General features: G+C 42.0%; 1 protein-coding gene across 1 annotated transcript; it reads left to right on the forward strand.

Annotated features, from left to right (window-relative positions):
* The first annotated feature begins 301 nt into the window (after window positions 1–301).
* On the forward strand, window positions 302–11,515 carry DLK1 (delta like non-canonical Notch ligand 1). Its single transcript, XM_050897851.1, has 5 exons — window positions 302–372; window positions 1,264–1,327; window positions 1,769–1,899; window positions 6,886–7,027; window positions 10,389–11,515. Exons 1-5 carry the CDS (start codon window positions 303–305, stop codon window positions 11,128–11,130), a joined length of 1,149 nt encoding a protein of 382 aa, XP_050753808.1. The 5' UTR covers window position 302; the 3' UTR covers window positions 11,131–11,515.
* Window positions 11,516–22,614: the final 11,099 nt, after the last annotated feature.

Consider the following 22,614-nt stretch of genomic DNA (forward strand, 5'->3'; position numbering starts at 1 on the left):
AGCCGGGGTGCGCAAGGTGCGCGGCTCCTCTCTCCGCCCCCGCGCAGGAGAGCGGGCTCGGAGCGGCAGAGTTAGGCAGGTCCCCTCCCTGCGGGCGGAGGGCACGGGGGCCGGGAGGAGGCGGGCAGCCCTCCCCTCCCTCCCGTCCCTCCTTCCTCCCGCCCCGTCGTGCCGGAGGCCGGCGGCGCTGCGGGTGGGGGGTACCGCCTTCCCGGCCACCGCCGCCGCCCGGCGAGGAAGCCGCGCGTCCTCCGCCGAGCTGCCGGCGGGGCGGCGCGGAGCGGCGCGGAGCGGCCCCGGCCATGGGGCTGCGCGCCGCCGGGCTCATCGGCTGCTGCTGCCTGCTGCCCCTCGTCCTCCCCGCAGCCCCAGGTAACCCCGGCCGCGGGGAGCGCCGGAGGAGGGCGGCGGGAGGGCGGCGAGCGGCGGAGCAGCGGGCACCCCGGTGCCGGCGGCGGGAGGCGGCGCGGTGAGGGGAGGCGAGTTGGGAAAGTTTTCGGAGTTTGCCGGGGCTGGGCGGAAAGCGGCGGCGGGAGCCCTCCTGCAGTCCCCGGAGGGCAAAGCCTTCCCCAGCGCTCGCTCCGGCCGAAGATGCTGGGGGTCTTTAGGAAGCTTTTCCTTTGCATCCGACTGAGTGCATTTCTCGTGCCGTTTGCGTAGGATGTCAGTGGCTAACGGTGGCATTTCAGAGGAGCGTTGCTTGATGCAAATACTTGAAACAAACAAAAAAATGTGGCTGAGACCTCCTTAACTTACCTTATTCATGCATGATTTAATGAAAATGGTGATTTTTTTTTTCATCCGACGTAGGGTTGAAATGAATTCAACATTTTTACTGTAAGTTGTTTTAAATGGAATTTCTTTTCTGACTAAAGGTACTTTCGTGTTTCAAGTAGTTCTGAAACAATGCGTTTGGAGTGGCATCTTGTGAAAAGACATACATGGATCTGTTCTGAAATTTCCTTTTTAAAGTAGTGTGTCGTGATATTACATACACTTTGCATATGCTAAAGTGACTTTGTATTCTTTTGCGGTTAATTCTTTATGTCATTTCACTTATCCTATAGGAACACTCTGTAACATGCTCCAGATTAAGTTCATTTAAAATGTTATGTTGCAAAAAACATGTTTGAAGAAAAAAATCAGAACGTTATGCAGTCTGGGTTCTTTTAAAACATCAGTAATGTGTATAGGACATAATATGATTTTTTTTTTTCTGAGTGTTGATTTTTCTGGTTTGATATTATAAATCTCTTCTTCCAGGCGTGAACTGTAAAACTGGCTGCCACCCAGAGAATGGATTTTGTGAATTTCCCAGTGAATGCAGGTAAAAAGATCAGTCAGACAGGGCTATTAGCACAGGAATGGAAGGCTTCAATAATTCATAGTCCTGGTAAAATAGACGGAAGCTGAAATGATTTGCCCTCTGAAAATATGGAACTGTAATGAAACAGCACTCTGGTAGGATACAGTAACTGGAATCATAGAGCACAGACATCTAGGTGCCTTTTTAGTCTACTTTTTCCAGTAAGAAAAGGCTTTACATTGATGAGCATTTTTTTATTTTTTTCTCACTGAATGAAACCATTTTCTTCACATAAACTGCTTCTAGTAATCCAGAAGCATTGATGGTATCTTTTTGTTCAAATGTGCTGCATAGTCCAGTTTTGTATCCGAAAGTTTATTGTGCCTCAAAAAGGGGAACATCCTTGTAATTATGTTTATTAAAAATAAACTATGCCTCTATCTTGTCTTTTATCTCTTTCAGGTGTCAACCTGGTTGGCAGGGTGCTCTTTGTAATCAGTGTGTTCCTTTCCCTGGGTGTTTGCACGGCAGCTGTGCCAAGCCCTGGCAGTGCATCTGTGAGGAGGGCTGGGTTGGCAGCCTCTGTGACATAGGTTTGGACATCCTTTCCTGTCCTTGAGCAAGTGAGGTGAAACAGCCCCATCTGGTGCTGGAGACATGCAAAAGTCCTTCTGGATAACTAATTTTAAAAGATTGAATGTTAGCGCCAGATAATAAGGGGATGCTGGGCAGCAGCACATAAGCCTGGAACTTTTATAACAATGTAGGCTGAAGCATGCAGTATCTTTTGTAATTGGGCATATGTGCGAGCAAAGCGTAAACTCATTCTGTTTTAAACTTTGATTATCATGGACAAGGCCAACAAATAACTGCTCCCTTGTTGTCATGTAAGCCCTTTCTACAAAAACACAATATATATTAAATAATTTGAAATATTTACCTAGCACATTATATATATGTGCTACTTTCGTAATACTTCTTGAAAAGGAAAACATTGTGCTTATTTCTTCCTTTACTTAACCCAGTGATGATTCAGTGGAGTAGCATTAGTATAACTGAGAAAAAGGTCTGCCTGAACAAACTGCCACTTCCCTCTCAGGTCTGACGGGTAAGCACAGCTTTTGTGTGCACTCTCTCACCCCTTGCCGGTCAGAATGAGCCAGCTTAGCATAAGCGAGCTGAAGAGTTGGCCTTTGCTGAGCTGGTTTATTTTGGCTGACACAGGCAAATGTTCAGCCAAAGAGATCTGAGGGGCCAAAACCACACGAGCATCCAGGAGCATGTGCCTGTTCAGCCCACGTAGCTGCAGCTGGAAGAGGACAGGTGTCCAGGGCCTCATTCTCTTTTTGTGTCTTTCAGGCTTTTGTTGTTATACAGCTTATAATTTATAGAGCATGCCTGTGTTCTGCCAATGCGCACCCAAAACAGTAATTAATGATGACACAATTTGAACTGGATAAAATTTTCAAGATGACTAAATGATTCAGAAGATTTCAGGTAGTTCACATCCTTGCAGTGACATGGACCTTGGTGCAAGGTACTCAGGTGCTCATTTAGCTTCTCATCAGGTTTTGCAGCCCGTACTCACCGCCTGCACACATAAGCATAGACAGGCTTCTTAGTTTAAAGCTAGTCCTGGTATGTTTGCAGAAGCTGCGGTAGCAATGGTGCAGATGTGACTATAAGCTCTCAGAGATGTTGTTCTGGACACCTCTCACAGATGTGCTTGTACCTGAGACAGCCACCTAGATTCTCTTTACGATTAGTGAGGAGGAATGGGTCCCTCTGTTGTCTGTGATTTACAATCAAAGATTTCTAAAACTAGACAGAACAACCCCCTACTGCCACCTTGGGAGGCTCAGTTCTAATGACTCTAAAGGACCAGATTTTTAAAGGTACCATCTTCACATCTAAAGATTCCTGTAAATTAATATTAAGTTTTTCAAGCTTGGCATACTTTTAAAAGCCTTAAGTGCCTAGCTGAATTTCGAAGTACTAATACATCTTTGCAATTCTGAGCCTTGCAATGTTTCCCTCTTGCAACTGGTACTTAGGATGCAAAACAGTGCTTTGGAAATTATACCCATGTCTTTATGGAAAAATATTATTTTAATACATATTCATTAAGATAGTTCTATTATACAGAAAAGGTATCCCATGCTTAAGTTCAGAAACTATGATTTCTCTCAACGCTCAGAGTCATCTCAGAGTCTTCTTTGCCAATTTGAATCTAGATACCCATGAAGAGCTGCCAAGAATATTCAGCCAAAAAGAAATAACCATCTTTTCATCTGCAGAGACATGTTATGTTGAAAGTCTTTCATCTCAGTGGATTTACCTACTCTAAATGCATTGTTTTGCCACAAGGGATCAAGAGAAGGATCCTCCTTTTCTTGCTACTGGAAGGTTGCTACAAATTGTTATCCTGACCCAATAAAGCACTGAAACCTCAAATGGGTTAATTGCTTAGCCACTGATCTCATCATCCCCTGCCAAAAAGTTGCTGTCAGTTTCCTGGCTGTCTAAAGTCATGACAGACTGCTGTAACTCATTAACAGGTACCACTAAATGAAACTTGGTTAGGTTAGGAAAAAGGAAGGCTTTGAAGGCTCCCGCTCTTTGGGGGATCACTGGCATATATACATAACTGGTTTTTTTAAATATGGAAATACAAACCCATCAATTTCTTACCATAAAGTACCAGACTCCCTGCCTCTCTCTTCTAATACAAATGTTTGTGTCTGATGAGAGCAGGCCACAGCTGTTATATTTGTCACATGCATATGACATTAAGGGCCATTTTTTAGCTACTGGAGACAATTTTTAGCTTCTGGTGTGTAATGAGATAAGGCATGTTAGAAAACTGTATTTCTGTTGTTTCTGTGGAGGTCGATGAAGGGCCATGAGTACTGCAGGTTTGGCATTCTCTTGAAATTCTTCCTTTTTGCTGCTATAGTAAGTGTAATATTTTGCCAGGGAATTTCTGGCATAGATACTGTTTTAATGTTACCAACTGTGAGCAAATGCCAACTCACAAGGATGGCAAAATCGGGAATGGAAAACTGTGGGAGGGTCTGAAGTTCATTTGGCCACTACTGTAAACACCTGAAATATTTGTAAAATACAGATATAATCTCAGCAGCTTATTTGCTTGCTGAGCATGGGAGGGAAAAAAGACGATTTGGACTGGTGGTGGTATCTCTTTTTCTATTTTCTAGAAAAGTTAGTCTCCTTGGCTTGTATCATGGAAGTTCCTTTCTGGAGTAGTTTTAGATCATCAAGTGGCTTGCTAATGCCTCTGACTATGTAGCTGTTGTTTTTATTGTGGGCAGCCTGGTCCTCAGTTCAGGTCAAGAATGACCTTCCCAGAAATTTATAGGCATGCAGATTATAGATTGGGCGTGATCCACTCTAAACATGTAGGCCAGGATCAGTGGTATCATTTATGGCCATTATTGCAGTCACGTGGACAGATGTGGCACTTAAAGAAAGAAATCTATGAGTTGATATTAGTGTTATCACTGCTGGTTAATCTCTTTGCAATGGAGTGCACCAGCCTGCCTAACTGAATGCCGTGGCATCTTCTCATCCTCTGGAAACACAGCTGTGAAATCAGGTATAGGAACACGTGGAACCAGGCTGCACAGCCCAGGGTTTCCCTCTGCGGCTCTCTGACATACACTACATGGTACAGGAACAGGTACCACATCAAACACTGAACGTAACAAAGGGAAAACCAGATTAGTCAATTTATTTCCAAGAAAAAATGACAGCCTAGTCAAAGCATATGATCCACCTTGCTAAGTCAGATCAGTCATCTCTGTCCTCTTGTCACCTCTGTCTGTGCCTGCACAGTCATCTTAGTGTGCCCCTGACTTCCTGCTTGAATCTTGGCCTCAATTGGGCTAAAAAGCCAACATGTGGTGTGAGCTCGGAGTATACTGTGCTACATGTCACTTGGCTGCTTTGCCAAGGGTGCGCGTTGGTAAGCTGTCACCAAAGAGAGTACAGGTGGAGCCTCTAATGCCTATGCTCAGCATGCATGAGACAGGGTCTAGAAATTCTGCTGTGACATAAACTACTACTGTGTGCCTTCCTTGTAAAAACACTCAGTGGTTGCTTCATGTACTGCAGCATGACAACTTAGTTTTACACAAATATTAATTAATTTATTGGTAATATGATTGTGGCCATTCATAATACATGTGTAAATGTACTGTCCTGTTTTCAAATTCTCATCTCAGACTCAGTTATCACTTGAAGCAAGTAAGTCACTTGCTTGTTGGCCTTTTGAGAGGTAAACTAGAGAAAATGGGCTATTTGGGGCTATTTATGTATTTATATTTTAAAAGGATATGTTCCTACAAGCTTTTAAGTTGTGTTTTAAGATTAAATCCTTGACAGAAATTACTGACAGTAATGTATGTGTACATGTATATGTATACACACACACACACACACACACACAACACACACACACACACACACACCTATCCATATATATTTCAGAGTTTCCTTGCTCCTGCATCAGAGTTCATGCTTTATTAGCTGCCTTTAAAGCCTGTGAAAACAGGTGGCAAACAACACTGCTCCAAAAAGCATTCAAGGTTATTTTGGTCATTGTGAAAATTGGAGCTTACATTCAAAGTGCATGCAAAGTGGTTGTCTTGCAATGAGAATAGGCTAATACATTAGAAAATAGCCTCTTATCCAGGGAAGATTGTATTTGAAAGCTAAGGCTGTTGAAATGTTTTGCTATGGTTAAAATTTTGCAGTACCTCATGATATCATCTAACTTTCATGTTATGTTGTGGGAAGTAAAATATAAATGCCCTTAAATCCCTTTTCATCTTCTTAGAAAGTGTATGTGTGCACATGTGTGTGCAAGGCGTCAGATAACTTGCAGTCAGCACTGCTCTGCAGCTGCTCCATTAGCTGGCTAAAATACGCACTTGTTTGTTTATTTATTTTTAATTATTTTAAAAATTCAGTAATCATTTGAGTGGGAAGTGGCTCAGCAGGGAAATTGTAAAGAAAATGAGATGTGTGACTTTGGGTCCAGACGTCATACAGCTCTCTCTTCTGGTACAGTTATGTAAGGGTTGGATGCAGCCCAGCCAAAAGATGAAATTTTAAGAGATTTTTGTAACTTGCTGATCTCTGTTATTATGAAGTGTTTGTTCACAAGCACATAATGATAGGCTCTCGGACAGGGAGCAGGGAGAATCCCCAGTTCCTGATTGCTTCATCAGAATTCTGCTCATAGAGAAGCCAAGGTTGTGAAAGGATGACTAGACTACATGGTTCTTTCTCCCCTGCTAATATTTTATTGATAATATTACTTATTTATAGACTGGAACAATTCAAACATATTTTAGAAGTGGGAGCTAGGAAGAGAGAAACAAGCTGAAAGTGCTTGCAATAGTTGAACAATCTGAACTCCACTTTAACAGAGGAAGGAATAAATCAGAATTTATAAAATGCAGGATGAAGGACATTAAAGCTATATTTTAAGTATTATATACTATTTACTGACTCTTTCTCGTTAGATTAATTGAGTCCTGGTTTTTTTTAAACAGATATTCACCCATGTTCTGCAAAGCCCTGCACCAATAACTCAACATGCATAGAGACTGGTGATGGAGGATATATTTGTCTGTGTGCCCAGGGATTTACAGGAAAAAACTGCCATCTCAAAAAAGGACCCTGCATTATTAATGGGTAAATATTGATTTCTGACATGAATTTAAAATCCACACTCCTACTGACTATTATTCAGAATTCTTTGCTAAGTGGAAGTATCTCTGTGCTAAAATATACAATGCTTCTGCTAGTTGCTGATATTTTTATCAAACTTTACAAATCTGATCTCTTCATATTGTAAAGATTTACAGATTATCAGCATGAGTTTGTGTGCATAATTTGAGTACTAAAAGTGATAATTTGCACATTTTGTTGCGGTGAATTTCTGCCTTCCCATGATTTTAGTAAACAAACTTGAAGTAACCTCCCGTCCTGTGTTCTCACCTGTAATGAGAGATAATTGTATATACAAACCATATACAGTAATAAGAACAGTAGCTCTGATTTGCCTATTTCTCTTCATTGACAATGAGGGAATTTAAGTTCCTCGCAAGTGCCTTGAATGACATTCAGGCTACTTGCCTAACATAGGGGATGTGAATAGCTTGGTTTCTCCACTTTTCATCTGTAGAGCAAATATTTCAGTAATTCAACGTGGATGTATACTAACTATCCCAAAGAACAGATGAGGTACAGTATCAATGAAACAACACAGATTAGTTCCATGTACTTTATTAAAATCCTCATGTTTTTAAATTGCTGAAACTACATTGTTGTGATAGTACTGTGTGTTCAAACTGAATGCTCATGAGCTAGTCTGGAAATCATGAACAATTTTTCATAATGAAACAACATTCTTGAAACAGCAATTCCTTTTCTCTAGGAAGATGTGTCTTTTTCAGGAAAATGAGTAGCAGGCTCTGCAAATCTACTTTTAGTTCAAAAGGACAACTGTTCTCAGCATAAGCACTCCACGCCTGCTACTACTTCACAGTCCACCAGAGAGTGCACCTCACATCCTGGGAAGAGACCTCATCATATGATGTCATCTCATTCACATCTCACTTCCTCTCAGTTCCTCTCTGCCTCAGTGGTAATGTTAACAATGTTGATATTACTAAGCATTGCTGCTGACTCCTTAGTTAATATTCACAACCTATTCAGAACCAAGACAATTCACAAATCAAAGTGATTGTTCTAGTCTGTTTACAAAATCAGGCAGATGCATCTGCATTAGTGACATCTGCGTGATATTCTGAAGTTTTGCTCTGAAACAGAGCAGCAAGTGGTGCTTTCTAAAATGAAAGCAGAGTATTTGGAAAGTAAAGAAGTGGTACGTCCATGTTTCCACAGCTAGTCCTTCATGTACCACACCTTGCTGAACATGCATTAAATGCCAAAAATGCAAAGTAACTGAATCTATTCAAGGAGATTAATATTAATACCTTATTTATTTAAACGTATTAAAATTAGGCAAATGCAACTCAGTGTTAGTAATAAACAAAGAATAAATTTTCAAAATTCTGCATATTTTCCCTTAACTGTTTTTTATTTAAATTTTTTACACTTCTGAAATGTTCAGAAAAAAATTTACACTTACATTCTCCAGCAATTTCTTCCTATTTCACTAGAAAGTACTGTAATTCAACCCACCCATGAGGGTTCAAACTTCTACACATTGCCATATCCAAAACAGCTTGTCAGATTTTCCATGGGACCTGTAAAGCTAAGAGAGGGTGCTAGACTCTCCAAGACAGGCCATAACCACTCATTTACTCAAGGACTGTACAACTACAGCTTCCGTATTTTGCTTAAAGCAGACACAGTGGCTAGTGATTGTGGCAAAATTCCTTGTTTGCATGATCACCTCAAGTTGTCACCAACAACTGCTATGTCAAAGTCCAGGGACAGCCACACCTTTCACTTTCCTAATACTGCTTCCAGACTTCCAATTTGTTCTTTCAGTAGCCTTTTTTCCAGCCAACATCTACAGTGAAGGACAATACAAGAGGACAGAGCAGTTATGTGGAAGCAGCAAGAAACAGGCAGATGATGCCTCTACCACGCTATTCAGGCTGTCCTGATGGGTGGCCACCAAGTGTTTCAGTCCCCCGTAAAGCTGGAAGTAGTCTCTATCATAGCTACTCCCAGAGCAATGGCTGGGCATTTGAGAAGCTCAAGCTCATCCTGACCGGTGGTCAGGGACCATTTGTAGTCAGGAGCTTATATCTCTTTCACAGTCATCTCACTCAGACATCAACAGATCTCTTAAATCTCCGTGTCACACCATGGAAATCCATAATGGCCAATTGCTACTGACCACTGCATATGTGAAATGTCAGTATTCATGAAGCTGTGATGTTCATTACCACTGGGACTTTACCCTGGAAATGTAACACTTAAATAACAGCTTGGACTTTTCAACTATGTCCTGGTACTATGCTGTATGTCTTCAGAGATTTGTAAGTATTAGGAAAACTGTTGTTGTCAGAGAGGCTTGTTGTAAGCTTTGCCAAGTGTTATTCATTTTTACAAGGTAGGTTTTAAAAGCTTTGTTCATATGTGATGAACTGCCATGAAAGTGGGGTTTGAGATTTATTTGTAAACCTGTGACCCGGGGTCCCTTTTCTGCCAACAGGGCCAGCTAAAGGACCAAGTCCACAGTGCATAGCTCTACCGAATTGGCACATTTGTGCCTTTCTGTCAAGGGGTGGCCCTGTCTTTTGGCCTTACACTCAGTAAGGCACAGTTACATTGCAAAGGTAAAAAAAGGTGTCTCAAGTCAATTTACATCACTTAAAACATAGTACCAGGCTATTAATTGTTAAGTTCTTAAAGAGTTTGAAGATACTTGGTTTCCTGTCCTCACATTACAGCTGCCTTTGCCAAGGCTGAAATTATCCCATTTATATTTTTTATTATAATTATATTTATCAAAATTTTTGGCTGAACAACAGTTTGCAGGAAAGTATCTGTTTGCTTCTAAATTTTTTGTGTTGTGGAGCACTGGAGAGGCAGAATAAAAACAATCAGCTTTACATCTAGCTGCTATGGCAGAGTGTTTTGCTGTGCCAATACAATACATAGATTATCTTATGAATAATCAGGTGGAAAAGAAAGCCATGCTGGTAGTGTCTTTGTTCAGTCTTGTCTGAATAGTTGCTCGGCTAAATAGCTCTAAGCATATGAAAACACTGGGAAGCTTAATTTGAATAAATGTTTGAAATAATTTAAAATCCCTTCAGAGCTCTTCAGGTTGAATTTATATACTGGTGTACTAATCCTGCCCGAAGGGTCGGCAGAAGATACTATAATCGGTATTGACAAAGCTGTTGAACAAACTGATTCTTGATTCAACTTCATTGACTTCGGTGGATTTGCATTTGGAATTGGCTCTTCTAAAGAAAACCAGCTCCTTTTATTATATAAAGTGTTTCCTAATAGCTTCTTTCGTTGGACTTTCATTCAATTCTGTCTATGTGTTTGTTATCTATTCTAGCTCTCCCTGCCAGAATGGAGGAACGTGCATTGATGACAATGGCTTTGCACCCCATGCTTCCTGTCTGTGCCCTTCTGGTTTTGCTGGCAACTTCTGCGAAATAGATAGAGATGATTGTGAATCCAACCCGTGTGAAAATGGAGGAACATGTACAGATATTGGTGTGGGTTTCAGCTGTTTTTGTCCCCATGGCTATACGGGAAAGCTCTGCAGCAGCCATGTCATATTCTGTGCAAGTGGCCCCTGTGAGAATGGAGGGACATGCAGCGAACATCCCCAAGGAGGATTTGAATGCATCTGTAAACCAGAATTCATTGGTGTGACCTGCAAACATCCCAGCAAAAACACAAGTCTTTCTGGAGTGAATATGGAGACAAAGCATATGCAGAATTACAAGCCACCCTCAAAAGCTCATCACAGATCAATGCATCAACAACAAGAAATCCTGAAAATAACAATGAAAGAAACAATCCAAAATGCAGATCCCTTGCTCAGTAGAAGCCAGGTGATATGTTTTGTTGTACTGGGCTTGCTTACATGTCTTGTTGTCTTGGGTACAACCGGGATTGTGTTTTTTTCAAAATGCGAGATGTGGCTTGCTAATGCCAAATATAGTCACCTCCTACGCAAGAAAAAGAACTTTTTTCTGAAATCTAACAATGGGGAAAACCTCTCAGTTAATATTATCTTCCCAGAGAAGATCAAATTGACTAATTACACTAAGAACTACACTGCCATCTAGGCCCTTGAAAGCCGAGCAGCCACTTGCAACTTTTCATAGCAATATGTAAAATAGAATGAATTTATTGCCTGTGATTGGCCTCGATATTTGTGAGTACATTTGCTGTCGCTTGTGCTGAGTGATAATGAAGAAATATAATGTATCTGTATTGTTGAGGATTTTTTCATTGCCCAGAATAAAAGATAAAAAAAAAAAAAGAAAGGATTAAAGAGCAGGGAATGTTAATTTGATTTCTTTTCAAGGGAGCTATTTTTTGTAAAATAAAAAGTAATTTAACACTGGAACTGTATTGCAGCTTTCTTGTCTTGTGCATAATTAACTTGGCAAATACGGTACCTGTAAATTACTCAGTAATGCTTTTTTTTAATAAACAACAGTTAAGGGCTATACTGGTTTATTTATTCATTTGTAAATATTATGCTACAGCAAAGCCTGCAACAAGTGTCCCTGATTAATTCTTCTGCTATACGTGATAAAGACTTTAGAGATTGCAATCAACAGGAGCAAATTCACACTGATGTCTCACCTATCCAGTCAGCTTTGCTATTTTTACATACTTATAAGATAGATTACTCCTATAGAATCTTGTAGATCTGTATTGGGTTTGCGTGGCAAGGTTTTGGTAGCAGGGGGGGCTTCAGGGGCGGCTTCTGTGAGAAGCTGCTAGAAGCTTCCCCTGTGTCCAATAAAGTCAATGCCAGCGGGTTCCAAGACGGACCCACTGCTGGCCAAGGCCGAGCCCATCAGCAACAGTGGTAGCGCCTCTGTGATAACATATTTAAGAAAGGGAAAAGAAGTTACAGAGGAGTAGCAGTTGCAGCCAGAGAGAGGAGTGAGAATACGTGAGAGCAACAACTCTGCAGACACCAAGGTCAGTGAAGAAGGAGGGGGAGGAGGTGCTCCAGGCACGGAGCAGAGATTCCCCTGCAGCCCATGGTGAAGGCCATGGTGAGGCAGGCTGTCCCCCTGCAGCCCATGGAGGTCCACGGTGGAGCAGATATCCACCTGCAGCCCGTGGAGGACCCCACACCGGAGCAGGCGGATGCCCGAAGGAGGCTGTGACCCCGTGGGAAGCCTGTGCTGGAGCAGGCTCCTGGCAGGACCTGTGGACCCATGGAGAGAGGAGCCCATGCTGGAGCAGGTTTGCTGGCAGGACTTGTGACCCCGTGGGGGACCCACACTGGAGCAGTCTGTTCCTGAAGAACTGCACTTCGTGGAAGGAACCCACGCTGGAGCAGTTCGTGAAGAACTGTAGCCTGTGGGAAGGACTCACGTTGGAGAAGTTCGTGGAGGGCTGACCCCCGTGGGAGGGACCCCACGCTGGAGCAGGGGAAGAGTGTGAGGAGTCCTCCCCCTGCGGAGGAAGGAGCGGCAGAAACAACGTGTGATGAACTGACCCAAACCCCCATTCCCCGTCCCCCTGCGCCGCTCGGGGGGGAGGAGGTAGAGAAAATCCGGAGTAAAGTAAAGCCTGGGAAGAGGGGAGGGGTGGGGGGAAGGTGTTTTAAGATTTGGTTTTATTTGTCATTATCCTGCTCTGATTGGACTGGTAATAAATTAAATTTATTTTTCCTGAAGTCAAGTCTGTTTTGCCCGTGACCGTAATTGGTGAGTGATCTCCCTGTCCTTATCTTGACCCACGAGCCTTTCGTTTTATTTTCTCTCCCCTGTCCAGCTGAGGAGGGGAGTGATAGAGCGGCTTTGGTGGGCACCTGGCACCCAGCCAGGGTCAACCCACCGCAAGGTCTTTGTGATATTAATTTCAGGATAAAGGTCTCTGTCGCTTGCGATGCTGCCTCCATAAATTGTTCTATTTATCTATTTTAAAATGTTAAAAAGGTGTTCAATGTTTTTGGTCATACTTTCTGTTTAGAGGCCTAGTAGAGATGTAAAGGATTTGATTCTGACTTTTCTATAAATATTCCTCAAAGAACTCTGCTGAGAGAAGTATCCTTCATGCCTGTGTCATGGGGAGAAATGAAAAGACAACGTGTCACGTGAAAGAGGACAGCTGCTTTTAATTCTTCCTTTCTGCTTTTTCACTGTCATATTTCAAGGAAAGGACAAGATTTTCAAGAATCAAGAGCAGCACTGGCAAACAGGCAAAGGCTCATGAAAGCCACAAAATCGTTAGGGGCCTGAGGGCATTAGTAGGTCTTAATGTCCCTGAGGAGCCTCAGCTGGGGCCCTCACCCACCCCTTGCCCACAGGCCCATTTCAGGTCAGCCCAGGGCTATTGATCTGAGCTATGCTGTAGGAGTGCTGGTCTCCACCTCTGCCTGCTGGGTGGACCTCAGACCTGTACTGTAGGTAGCCCATCTGCTGGATGAACCCTTTGGACCTGTGCTCCAGCCCTGTCTTGGGCCCTGTCTCCTTTTGTTCCTGACTGGAGCCCATGGATGGACCCTGGACCTGGTTCATCACTTGCTGTGTCTGGGACTGTTGATGGACCCCATTACCAGCACAAGCTCTGTGTTCAGCTTCTGTGAGACTGTGCTGTTGGTGAGGGCATGTTCCACCCTGGGGCATGACCCTCCTGGGTCTCCCAGCTTCGCTTCCTTACTGGGCAGCCTGATGCTGGCTGCTCCCTTTCAAAAAAAAACCTACAAAAAACAAACAAACAAACAAGCAAAGAACCACACCCCCCCCCCAAAAAAAACCCCCACCCAACAAAACCAAATCACTTTGAACTGCAGTGCCTAAAGGGGTCTTTAGCTGCTGTTAAGTAACAATTTACTTCCCCAGCCACCCCAGAAGATAGGAACGTTTAGCAGCTTCTTCTAAGCTGTCTGATAACTATGCTATTCCCAAATCTGTTAAGAGCTGCTCAAATTAAAAAGAAAAAAAAAAAAGAGCCTTAAAACACATGCAGATCATCACCCTAGGATTTTTTCTGTTGACATCTCTCTTAATTGCTATGAGTATATAGCAAGTTTGCTGTATTGCTGATAATATTTGCACCTATCATAGCATTACAATGTAGTGCAAAGGTTAGAGCTAACAGGAAAAATGGTGTTGAGATACTACTGTGGAAAGTGTTGACTTCTAGATAACAGGATGAAAATTTTAAAGGAAGCAGATGCTCCCTCTCAAAACTCTTGTTGAGAAGACAAATATTCATCAAACCCAGCAACTTTTCAACCAGTCTTAGAGAAGATGACTAACTTAGAAATCCAGATGAAGGTAAAACCAGGTAAGCGGTGTTGAATTTGAAGCCATGAAACATGAGCCATGGGAGTTTACACATTTCTTTTAAAACAATATATTTTAAACATGTAATTCAGTATTGTACATTTTAATGTGATCTATTCTGTGATTGGAAGTATGTTAGGCTCAATTTGGAGATAATCAGAAACATTGAATAACTCCATTGGGTAGCTTGCAGCTTTGATTCAAAACCAGTTGCAACAGTAGATATCTGCTAGGAATCAGTGATGAAATTCTAGAGTCAGCTGTGCACCTTCCCCCTCCCTTTGAGCAGAGGCTCCCTCAGCCCTTAGAGCTTGCTCTGCTCCAGGCCAGAGCAAGGCTTTGAGTAACAAAGCTTGTGTTTAAAATACAAAATCCAGGTAATTATAATTCATATTTATAAACTGCCACATGATTTTTGGCCATGGTGACCTAGTTGGCAGCTCTTCCATCAGAGTGTGTTTCTTCCTATGTAGTCAGGAGAGCCTCTTTGAAGAGAAGGTCATTAGCTCATGTGGTGGGTTGACCCTGGCTGGATGCCAGGTGCCCACCAAAGCCGCTCTATCACTCCCCTCCTTAACTGGACAGGGGAGAGAAAATAAAACGAAAGGCTCGTGGGTCGAGATAAGGACAGGGAGATCACTCACCAATTACGGTCACGGGCAAAACAGACTTGACTTCAGGAAAAATAAATTTAATTTATTACCAGTCCAATCAGAGCAGGATAATGAGAAATAAAACCGAATCTTAAAACACCTTCCCCCCACCCCTCCGTCTTCCCAGGCTTAACTTTACTCCCGATTTTCTCTACCTCCTCCCCCCCGAGCGGCGCAGGGGGACGGGGAATCGGGGTTTGGGTCAGGTTTTTTTTTTTGTCTAGGTTTTTTTTCATGACCATGGTGGGAGAGAGGTCTGGCTGCTGTAAAAGTAGAACATATAAAGTAGTAATCACCAAATTCTGGACAAGGATGTCTGAATAGAGAATACATGCATGGCTTTTCTTTTTACTGCCATTCTTGATATCTGTCCATAAACCAATAATGTATGCATTGCTTTTGATTAGTAAGGATTCTATTTGCAAGTGCTAAATCATCTGCTGATGATATATCCACTACAGCCCAGCTAATCTGCTCTTCTGGGTTGATAACCTGAGTTCTGTTTCCAAAGAAATATTTAGGTCTAGATGGATCATGGTATTCCTACTTAAAACAGACCTTCAGCTTCTGAGGGTGAAGCAGTGTTAAGGACCTGGCTGCAGGAATATATACAAACCATAACTGAAGACAATGGTCCAGATTGCACTGCCTGAGTACAATACTTTTCATAACTATGTCCTTCCCTCTCCAAGTTTTCAAATATGCCTGTGCCTTGGCAAAATTTATTTACCATCACAGCCTTAAGGGCAAAACAATTTGCTACAGATATAGGACTCTTTTTTTTTTTTTTTTTTAATCCAGGACTTTCCTGGCAGAACTATGTGTGTATGCATCCAGAGCACACTAAATTATTGCACATGTACTATGCATGCACTGTTGATTTTCCAAAACACATCTCATTTACTGTGCATTTCCTGTGAATGAGCCATGGACAAATCTTGCGTTCCTGGATGTCATGCAGCCTAGGAGAATATCCAGTTCTGCCTGGCTTAGGTGAAAGAAGAATCTTGAGAGAAGACTTTTGTGGTTGCTCAACCCATATTGGAGCCAGCACTTGAGGCCCACGAAGACGGGCCAGATTTGCTGCATCTCTGTGGCCATTAAATGAGATCAACCCAGAAAATGTACTGTGTATTAGATCTTGCTCTTATAACGTCAAGTAATATTTTGAAGTTTCTTCCTAAATTTCTTGAAGGAAATGAGAATCTAGTTCTTTTAAAACTTTGCAAGAGGGGGAACAAGACTTTATATAAAGGGGAGTATTTCAGTCTCAAATACATACTGAACTGTTGCTCTGGGATTTGAAGAAAGCCACTGAATTAATTGATTTTGGACATTAGCTCTAAAGCTCAAAAAGAGACTTTTTCTTCTGTCTCACTCCCCTATAGGTCCTCGAGGTGGAGGACCTTTGCTGAAGCTCATATCTGAGTCAGGGTCTCAGACACATTCATGGGAACACAATGCAGAGTCTAGTCCTCATCCTTAGCAATCCAGACAAATTTTGCAGGCACAGAGCAACATCCTTATGTTCATGGTCTCTCAAAGGCAAGTCTGAGCAACTTTAAAGAGGCTAAATATGAAGGTGGTATAATACAAAGAAGAGGGACTAAGCCAGGCTTAACTAGAAGTTTTGATTAGACCAAAAATGTTTTAATAATGTTTTGCCACATGAAACTTGGAACAAAAATACTGTTTTATTCTTCCCCTCTCCATCCACTTTCCTCTTTTGAAACGATATCCTTGCTATTAATTGCAGCCTTCTACTATGTATATCCACTTGATGGCAGCATTTGAACACAGAACCGTTCGAATCTCTTCAAACTCTGTCCCCTTCGTATTTTGCATTGGGAAGTTTGTAACCCATCCCCAGTGACTGGTTATGGGAAAAGGGCAAAAAGGGAGAATGAGAACGTGCCTGGGGTTCTTTGCCTGTAGGTAACTACTGCTCATGACCTGGTGAGCTGCAGCAAAACTAAAACCACATCTGCATTGGTAGAGAAAACCAGCAGTGTTTCCCCAACAGAATTACTCGTCTCCCTTGGAATTAAACTGGAGAGTAGAGACCTGACATCTACAGACCCATGGGGTTAATGATAATTCTGGAGAGGTTACTACAATAAGAATATCCGGTTTGGATCTTCTGCCATCATACATGAATGTATGCACATCTACGTATTCATAAGTAACGCTGGATTTTGGTGCGGTACCTGTGACATGCAAAATTTATCCATTCTTCTAACTTGTACATGGCTTTTGATAGACCAAACACAGATAGTATGCACTTTATAAACAAAACTACATGAATGAAGATAGCTTAAATGAACAGTCACTGAGATGAAATGAAGAACAATGAAAGGAAAACCAAGAAAATATTTTATACAAATTCAGGTAAATGAAAAGGGTTTGATACACTAGTATACTCCTAGCCTCTCCCATTTTACTTGTGTATTTTTTTCAACCCAAAAGGGCATGTGCAACAACTTTGTCAGTAATCTCACATTCATTCTCATGCTCCCCACGCCATGTGGTGAAATTTTTATTTGCCTGCCTCTGTCTTACTGACTTTCAAAGGTGTTCAAATTGGAAGGGGGGAAACACACATTTCAATTCTTAAAAATCTTTTTTATACCAAATTCAAGGCCAGAACTTCACTCAGTTTTTCACATCGGTGGCAGACATTTCACAACTTGCTGGCAGTTGTGCAACTACAACATTTCCAGCAAGGAATAGTTAATATTTTGACAGGCTAAATAAATGTGGAATTCATTGGAGTTATTCCATTCTACCTTCCAGTGTTTAAACTACTGGAAGTATTTCAAGAGTCCTGCATCTTATCATGGGGCAAGTGTAAGCTTTTAAGGCATTCAAGCCTCAACTCTCACCTGTGCCTGGTTTTCTTCCTAAATAATGGGACTTGGAGGACTAAGGAGATCTGACTGATCTGATGGCTGGGAGCCTGGATTGCTGAGAGATAGGAAAGGCAGCTTGTTTTCAGGGAGTGTTGGAGCAGCCCCTGTAGTTTTGAGCCTGAGAAAGAGTTAGTGATGGCTCCTTGCTGAGGGAGAACAAAGATTGCCTGGAAGCCAGAGATCAAAGCGTAAGAAATCGCGTCTGGGCTTAGTGGTGGGAGAGAGCCATAAAGGGACCGAGTCTGATGTGGAGCCCTGTCTGAGGGAGTTTTTCTTTAGACAACTGCAGGGTTGTTATACTGCTAACAGATGAGCTCATCAGGGGAGATCTTAGTTCGTGCTTTATAGAACACGTGTGAGGTTGAGGGAGCTAAGAGGGAGAAGCTGCAGCTTTACCAGGTTTACTCTCCACAGCTGCCTGCAGGCCCAGTCCTGTTCTCCCTTCCAGAAAGCTGGAATTGTCCAATACTTTCAGTGAGACTGCTGCCGTTACCTAGGGGTGTCGTCTTCCTTTTGAATATCAGTCCTTTTGATATTTTGCTCATTACTACCCAGATTCTGCATTGATCTTGACTGGAGATTTTCATTTTTCTATCCTATGGTCATGATCTTCACCAAAAAAAAAGTACTGATCAGTGAAAAAGGGTGCAAAAAATTCAGGCTGTCCCCCAGCCTCAAGCCTTTCTTCTCCAGAGAAGCCAACAAGAAAGGTTAGAGATGGTTAGCTCTTTTGGCCAAGTTACAAAACTAAGTCTGACATGCAAATGGCTTTCCAGTAGCTCCCTCCAGTTCCTAAGTAGGTAGATCCAGGGTCATCATGTCCACTGATACCATTTGCAGAAGTATCACATTGGGAGTAAAGGGGTTTGTTTTACACTATACATATTAGTGTCTCAAATCCATCTATCTTTGAAACTAACTACATGCTAATGTATATTAAACATGAATAAAAGCAAACAAATAGAGTGGTGGTAGAGCACTTAGGAATGGAAGATCATGCCCAAATCAATGCAGCCATAATCCAGTAGCAACTTTAGCAAAGGGTTTCATGTGTCCCCCTTTGTGGAGGCACACAAAAAAGGAGAAGAAAAAGGAGAAATAGACTAGTTTAAAGAGACAATGGAATGGTGAGTCCAAGCATTTGCTTTGAGGATGTGAAGTAAAACAGTGTGGTGGGATGGTCTCCACAGAGCCCCAAGACAGAAGAGGAATGAAGGCCACCCAGTTAACCTGGAAACAATGAACCTCAAAGTCCTTGTCAGTCTAACAGGCGCGACTAGCTTGAGGCAGGGGAGGAAATCTAAGTAGGTGGCATAGCTAGAAGCAGCAGGGAATTTAGGCTTTTTTCTTTCCTCTGCTTCCCCTGAGATGTGCTGGTTAGATTTGTGATACTCTACTGAATTGCTTACAGGCAGCAGGGTATGTGTGACCACTACAAGATGATGGGAAATTGGCCGTCCTGTTATGGATGAGTGTCTACCATTCATCTCACAATTTAAAGAGAGGTAGGAACTGAGGAGGCTGAAATTGGATTGATGGTAGCTCATGTTTATTCAGCAAAGACTAACCTAAATGCTTGAGGTGTTGATGGGCTGTCTGTAGCCTGATGATGCCTATAGCTAGGCAAAAATAGTGTTGTTCCATTGGGTAGGACCATGATGTAATTCTTTCAAAAAAATAATTGTAGCTTAAAAGGATTCCTTGCTGTTCATTTTTCCCTCCAGTCTTTGGAAGAACTTGATGTAGAGGAGACAAAATGTTATTAAAGCCTGTGGTACAAATGTTGGAGCATTAAACTATCAGCCTAAATAGGTCTTCAGATGTATTCACGTAATAAACACTTACATATGTTCTGTCTCTTGTGGGCAGTGCTGAGTTTGCAGATGAGTGAGTTTCCATTGAAAAAGTTCCAGCTAAGGCTGCCCACAAAGCTCTGCCCAACCAATATTCATGTTTCTCCTACAGAACCACATTTGCTATGAAGCTCCAATGAATCCAACTGATTGTGTATAATAGCTGTCTCCTGCTGCCTCCAAATCTCCAAATTTTGTAAAAAAAAAAACCAACAAAGGAGTAGTTTGAACATGGACAGTGTGTGCTTGAATGTTTGCAAGGTGCTTTAGCAGGCCATGGCTGTGGCAGTGAGCAATGCTGTGACTAGATGGTGCACTTGCCATGTGGTATGTAGAAACTGCAAACAGAGTGGTGATAGCTGCTCCTTACACAGGTATTTGTGAAAGCTCTGGTAGTGACGACTGTGTGCGTATCTGTCTTCATTTTTGGGGAAGGATAATTTCAGCCATGGGATAAGTGGAAACTCTGGGTTTTGAGCTCTGAAGCCATTAAGAACATATATTCAGTATAATAAGTGCAACATCCCTCCCCCCCAAAAAAAACCCAAACCCCAAAACCCCTACCCAGGACACACCACAGTATTTCTGTCCAATCATCCAGCAAGCCTTATTCACTATTATTTGTATTGCCTGGGTTGCAATTACATTGTAAGTAAGCCTGCCTGTACTGAAACTTGTCTGACAATCCTCTTTCTAGGAGCCTGTGCTGGGGCTGCAATAGCAATGCCTGATGCAAATCATCCACATTCAGGTTTCCCATGCTCAGTATCTGGCTCAGGCTAATGTTGTTTTAAGTCTCAGCAAAAAAACAGCTTGGTTTCCAAGGATGAGAAGGGTTTGTCTCTTCTACTTGTTATTTAAAAATAATAATCTGACAGTCGTGTTGAAGCGTAACAGTACTATTCTGAGGGCTACTCATACAAACTTCATGTCCTTTTAACATGAGTTTTATGGGGCTCTCATGAATTCCTACTTATTAATGCAATAGTTAAAACAACAAGTATGAGGGGAACAAATGCCACGTTTATTGGAAACAACCGATCCAGATAAATATTAAGCCTTCTAAAAGTAGAAGTACACCTCCTGCAGGTCAGAAATCAACCCTCCCAAAGTCTTAGACCTTCTGGCTGAAATATATTCTCTCACAGATAACAAGTTATTGTGCCTTAACTGGCCCTGGTTACAGGCTGCGTGAAGCTGCCCATCCTGAAGCAAATAAAAAAGTAATTTGAGTTGTTTTGTCTTTCAGTTTCAGTGAACTCATGATGCCTTGCGTTTGCTGTGAGCTGACAGTTGCACATGATTACAGGATGCAGCTGGCCATGGTGATCTGTTATCCTGCAGAGGCATGTAGCTCTCTGTGCCTGGAGTGTGATGGACCTGAGATCCTTACTCTGAATTCCTTCCAGTGGCAGAGACGGGCATTTTAAGACTGTTAGACTGAAAAGCTTCATAATGTTTATTCAAAGCCTCTCTGAGATCCTTGTTCATGAAAAGGGCAAGTGGGAAGAAAATACAGTTGCATTTTGATTCAATTTTTTTGTGTGTGTGTCTGAATAAAGATTTCAGGATAAAGCTACTATTCTGAACTTAGAACTGAAAGTGGAGCCACAGAGGGCCTTAGGATTGCATTCTCATTTGACGCGACTGCATTCTTCTCAAAGTTGAGTGAGAATATCATATGATTGCTGGGATCGGTAAGTTTAGTACTTCAACAAAGCGGCATGCATCACGCATATGGCAAACTTGTTTTGCTTTGGCACACAACTGCCGGTGCGGCTTGGAAGGTTTGGCTGGAGCAAGGCTCCAGCAATTCTTTCATTCTATCCAAATGGTCAGTTTTTTTCAACAAGCACACTCTGCAGAATCAATTTCTACTTGTAAGATAACATTTTGACATGAGGAAACAAAAAAGGAGCTGTGAATTACACTCTTCTGTTCATGCTGAAAAGTGTAACTGAACTGATTTAGAAAAAAATAAAAAAAGAAGTACCAACTTTTCATTGAAACAGCATTACTGAAAGGTTAGTCTTGCTGTATTTTATCATTTCGGATCCTCTCCGGGACAACTAAGTTGTTGAGACTTGACAGCGGTGGAGGAGGGCAGAAGGTTTTTCTTGGGTGCAAGTATTTTAGAAGGATTTATCACCAAAGTCACCACAAAGGCTGGATGGATGGTAGGACAGGTTTAGGTTTTGAACTCTTTTTTCCTATGAAAAACACAAATGTAAATATTGTTTTCATTTGTACCAAATAGAACCATGTCCAGTCTAAGCATGAGGTTGACTTATATAAACCACACATTAGTGTGCACTGGTTTTGACTCTCATTCTGAGTTCTGGTCTGAGTTCCTTTTTTAATCAGTAACACTGCAATACTTTTAAAATAAGTGCTTCAATTAACAAATGTCACCTCATTCTTCTGGCACTCCTGTGACAGGTAAGTATTTTTATTTTCCTTAAAATTAAACAACTGATTCCTTGCCAGGGTCCTGAGTTCTGGCTCTAATTTCTGCCATCAGGCCCCTAGACTTCTAGGTCCTCAGCCTTGGGACACGTCTTTTCCATGGGCTTGGTTTGCTCCATGAATGATACAGCAGTTGTAAGGGAACTACTAACTGTCCTCTGTGGAAAAAAATCAATATCTTGATCACTCTCTGTCTACTACCTTAAAGGTGCTTCTTTACTCAGTGCTTCTTGAACTGTTGAAAGACATTTGTTCCAGAGCGAAGATTTGAAAAGAAATTTCAGAAGTGTAATTCCTGTTTTTCCCCTTTGTGTACTAGTTTTGTGTCTGTGGTCAGATGGTAAAATACACTGCGCAACAACCAGTGGTATTGCTTGCAGCTGAGTAAACCCTCTTTAAACTTACTAAAAC

Source organism: Gymnogyps californianus, chromosome 5, assembly GCF_018139145.2.
Source record: "Gymnogyps californianus isolate 813 chromosome 5, ASM1813914v2, whole genome shotgun sequence".
In the NCBI taxonomy this organism is placed as follows: Eukaryota; Metazoa; Chordata; class Aves; order Accipitriformes; family Cathartidae; genus Gymnogyps; species Gymnogyps californianus.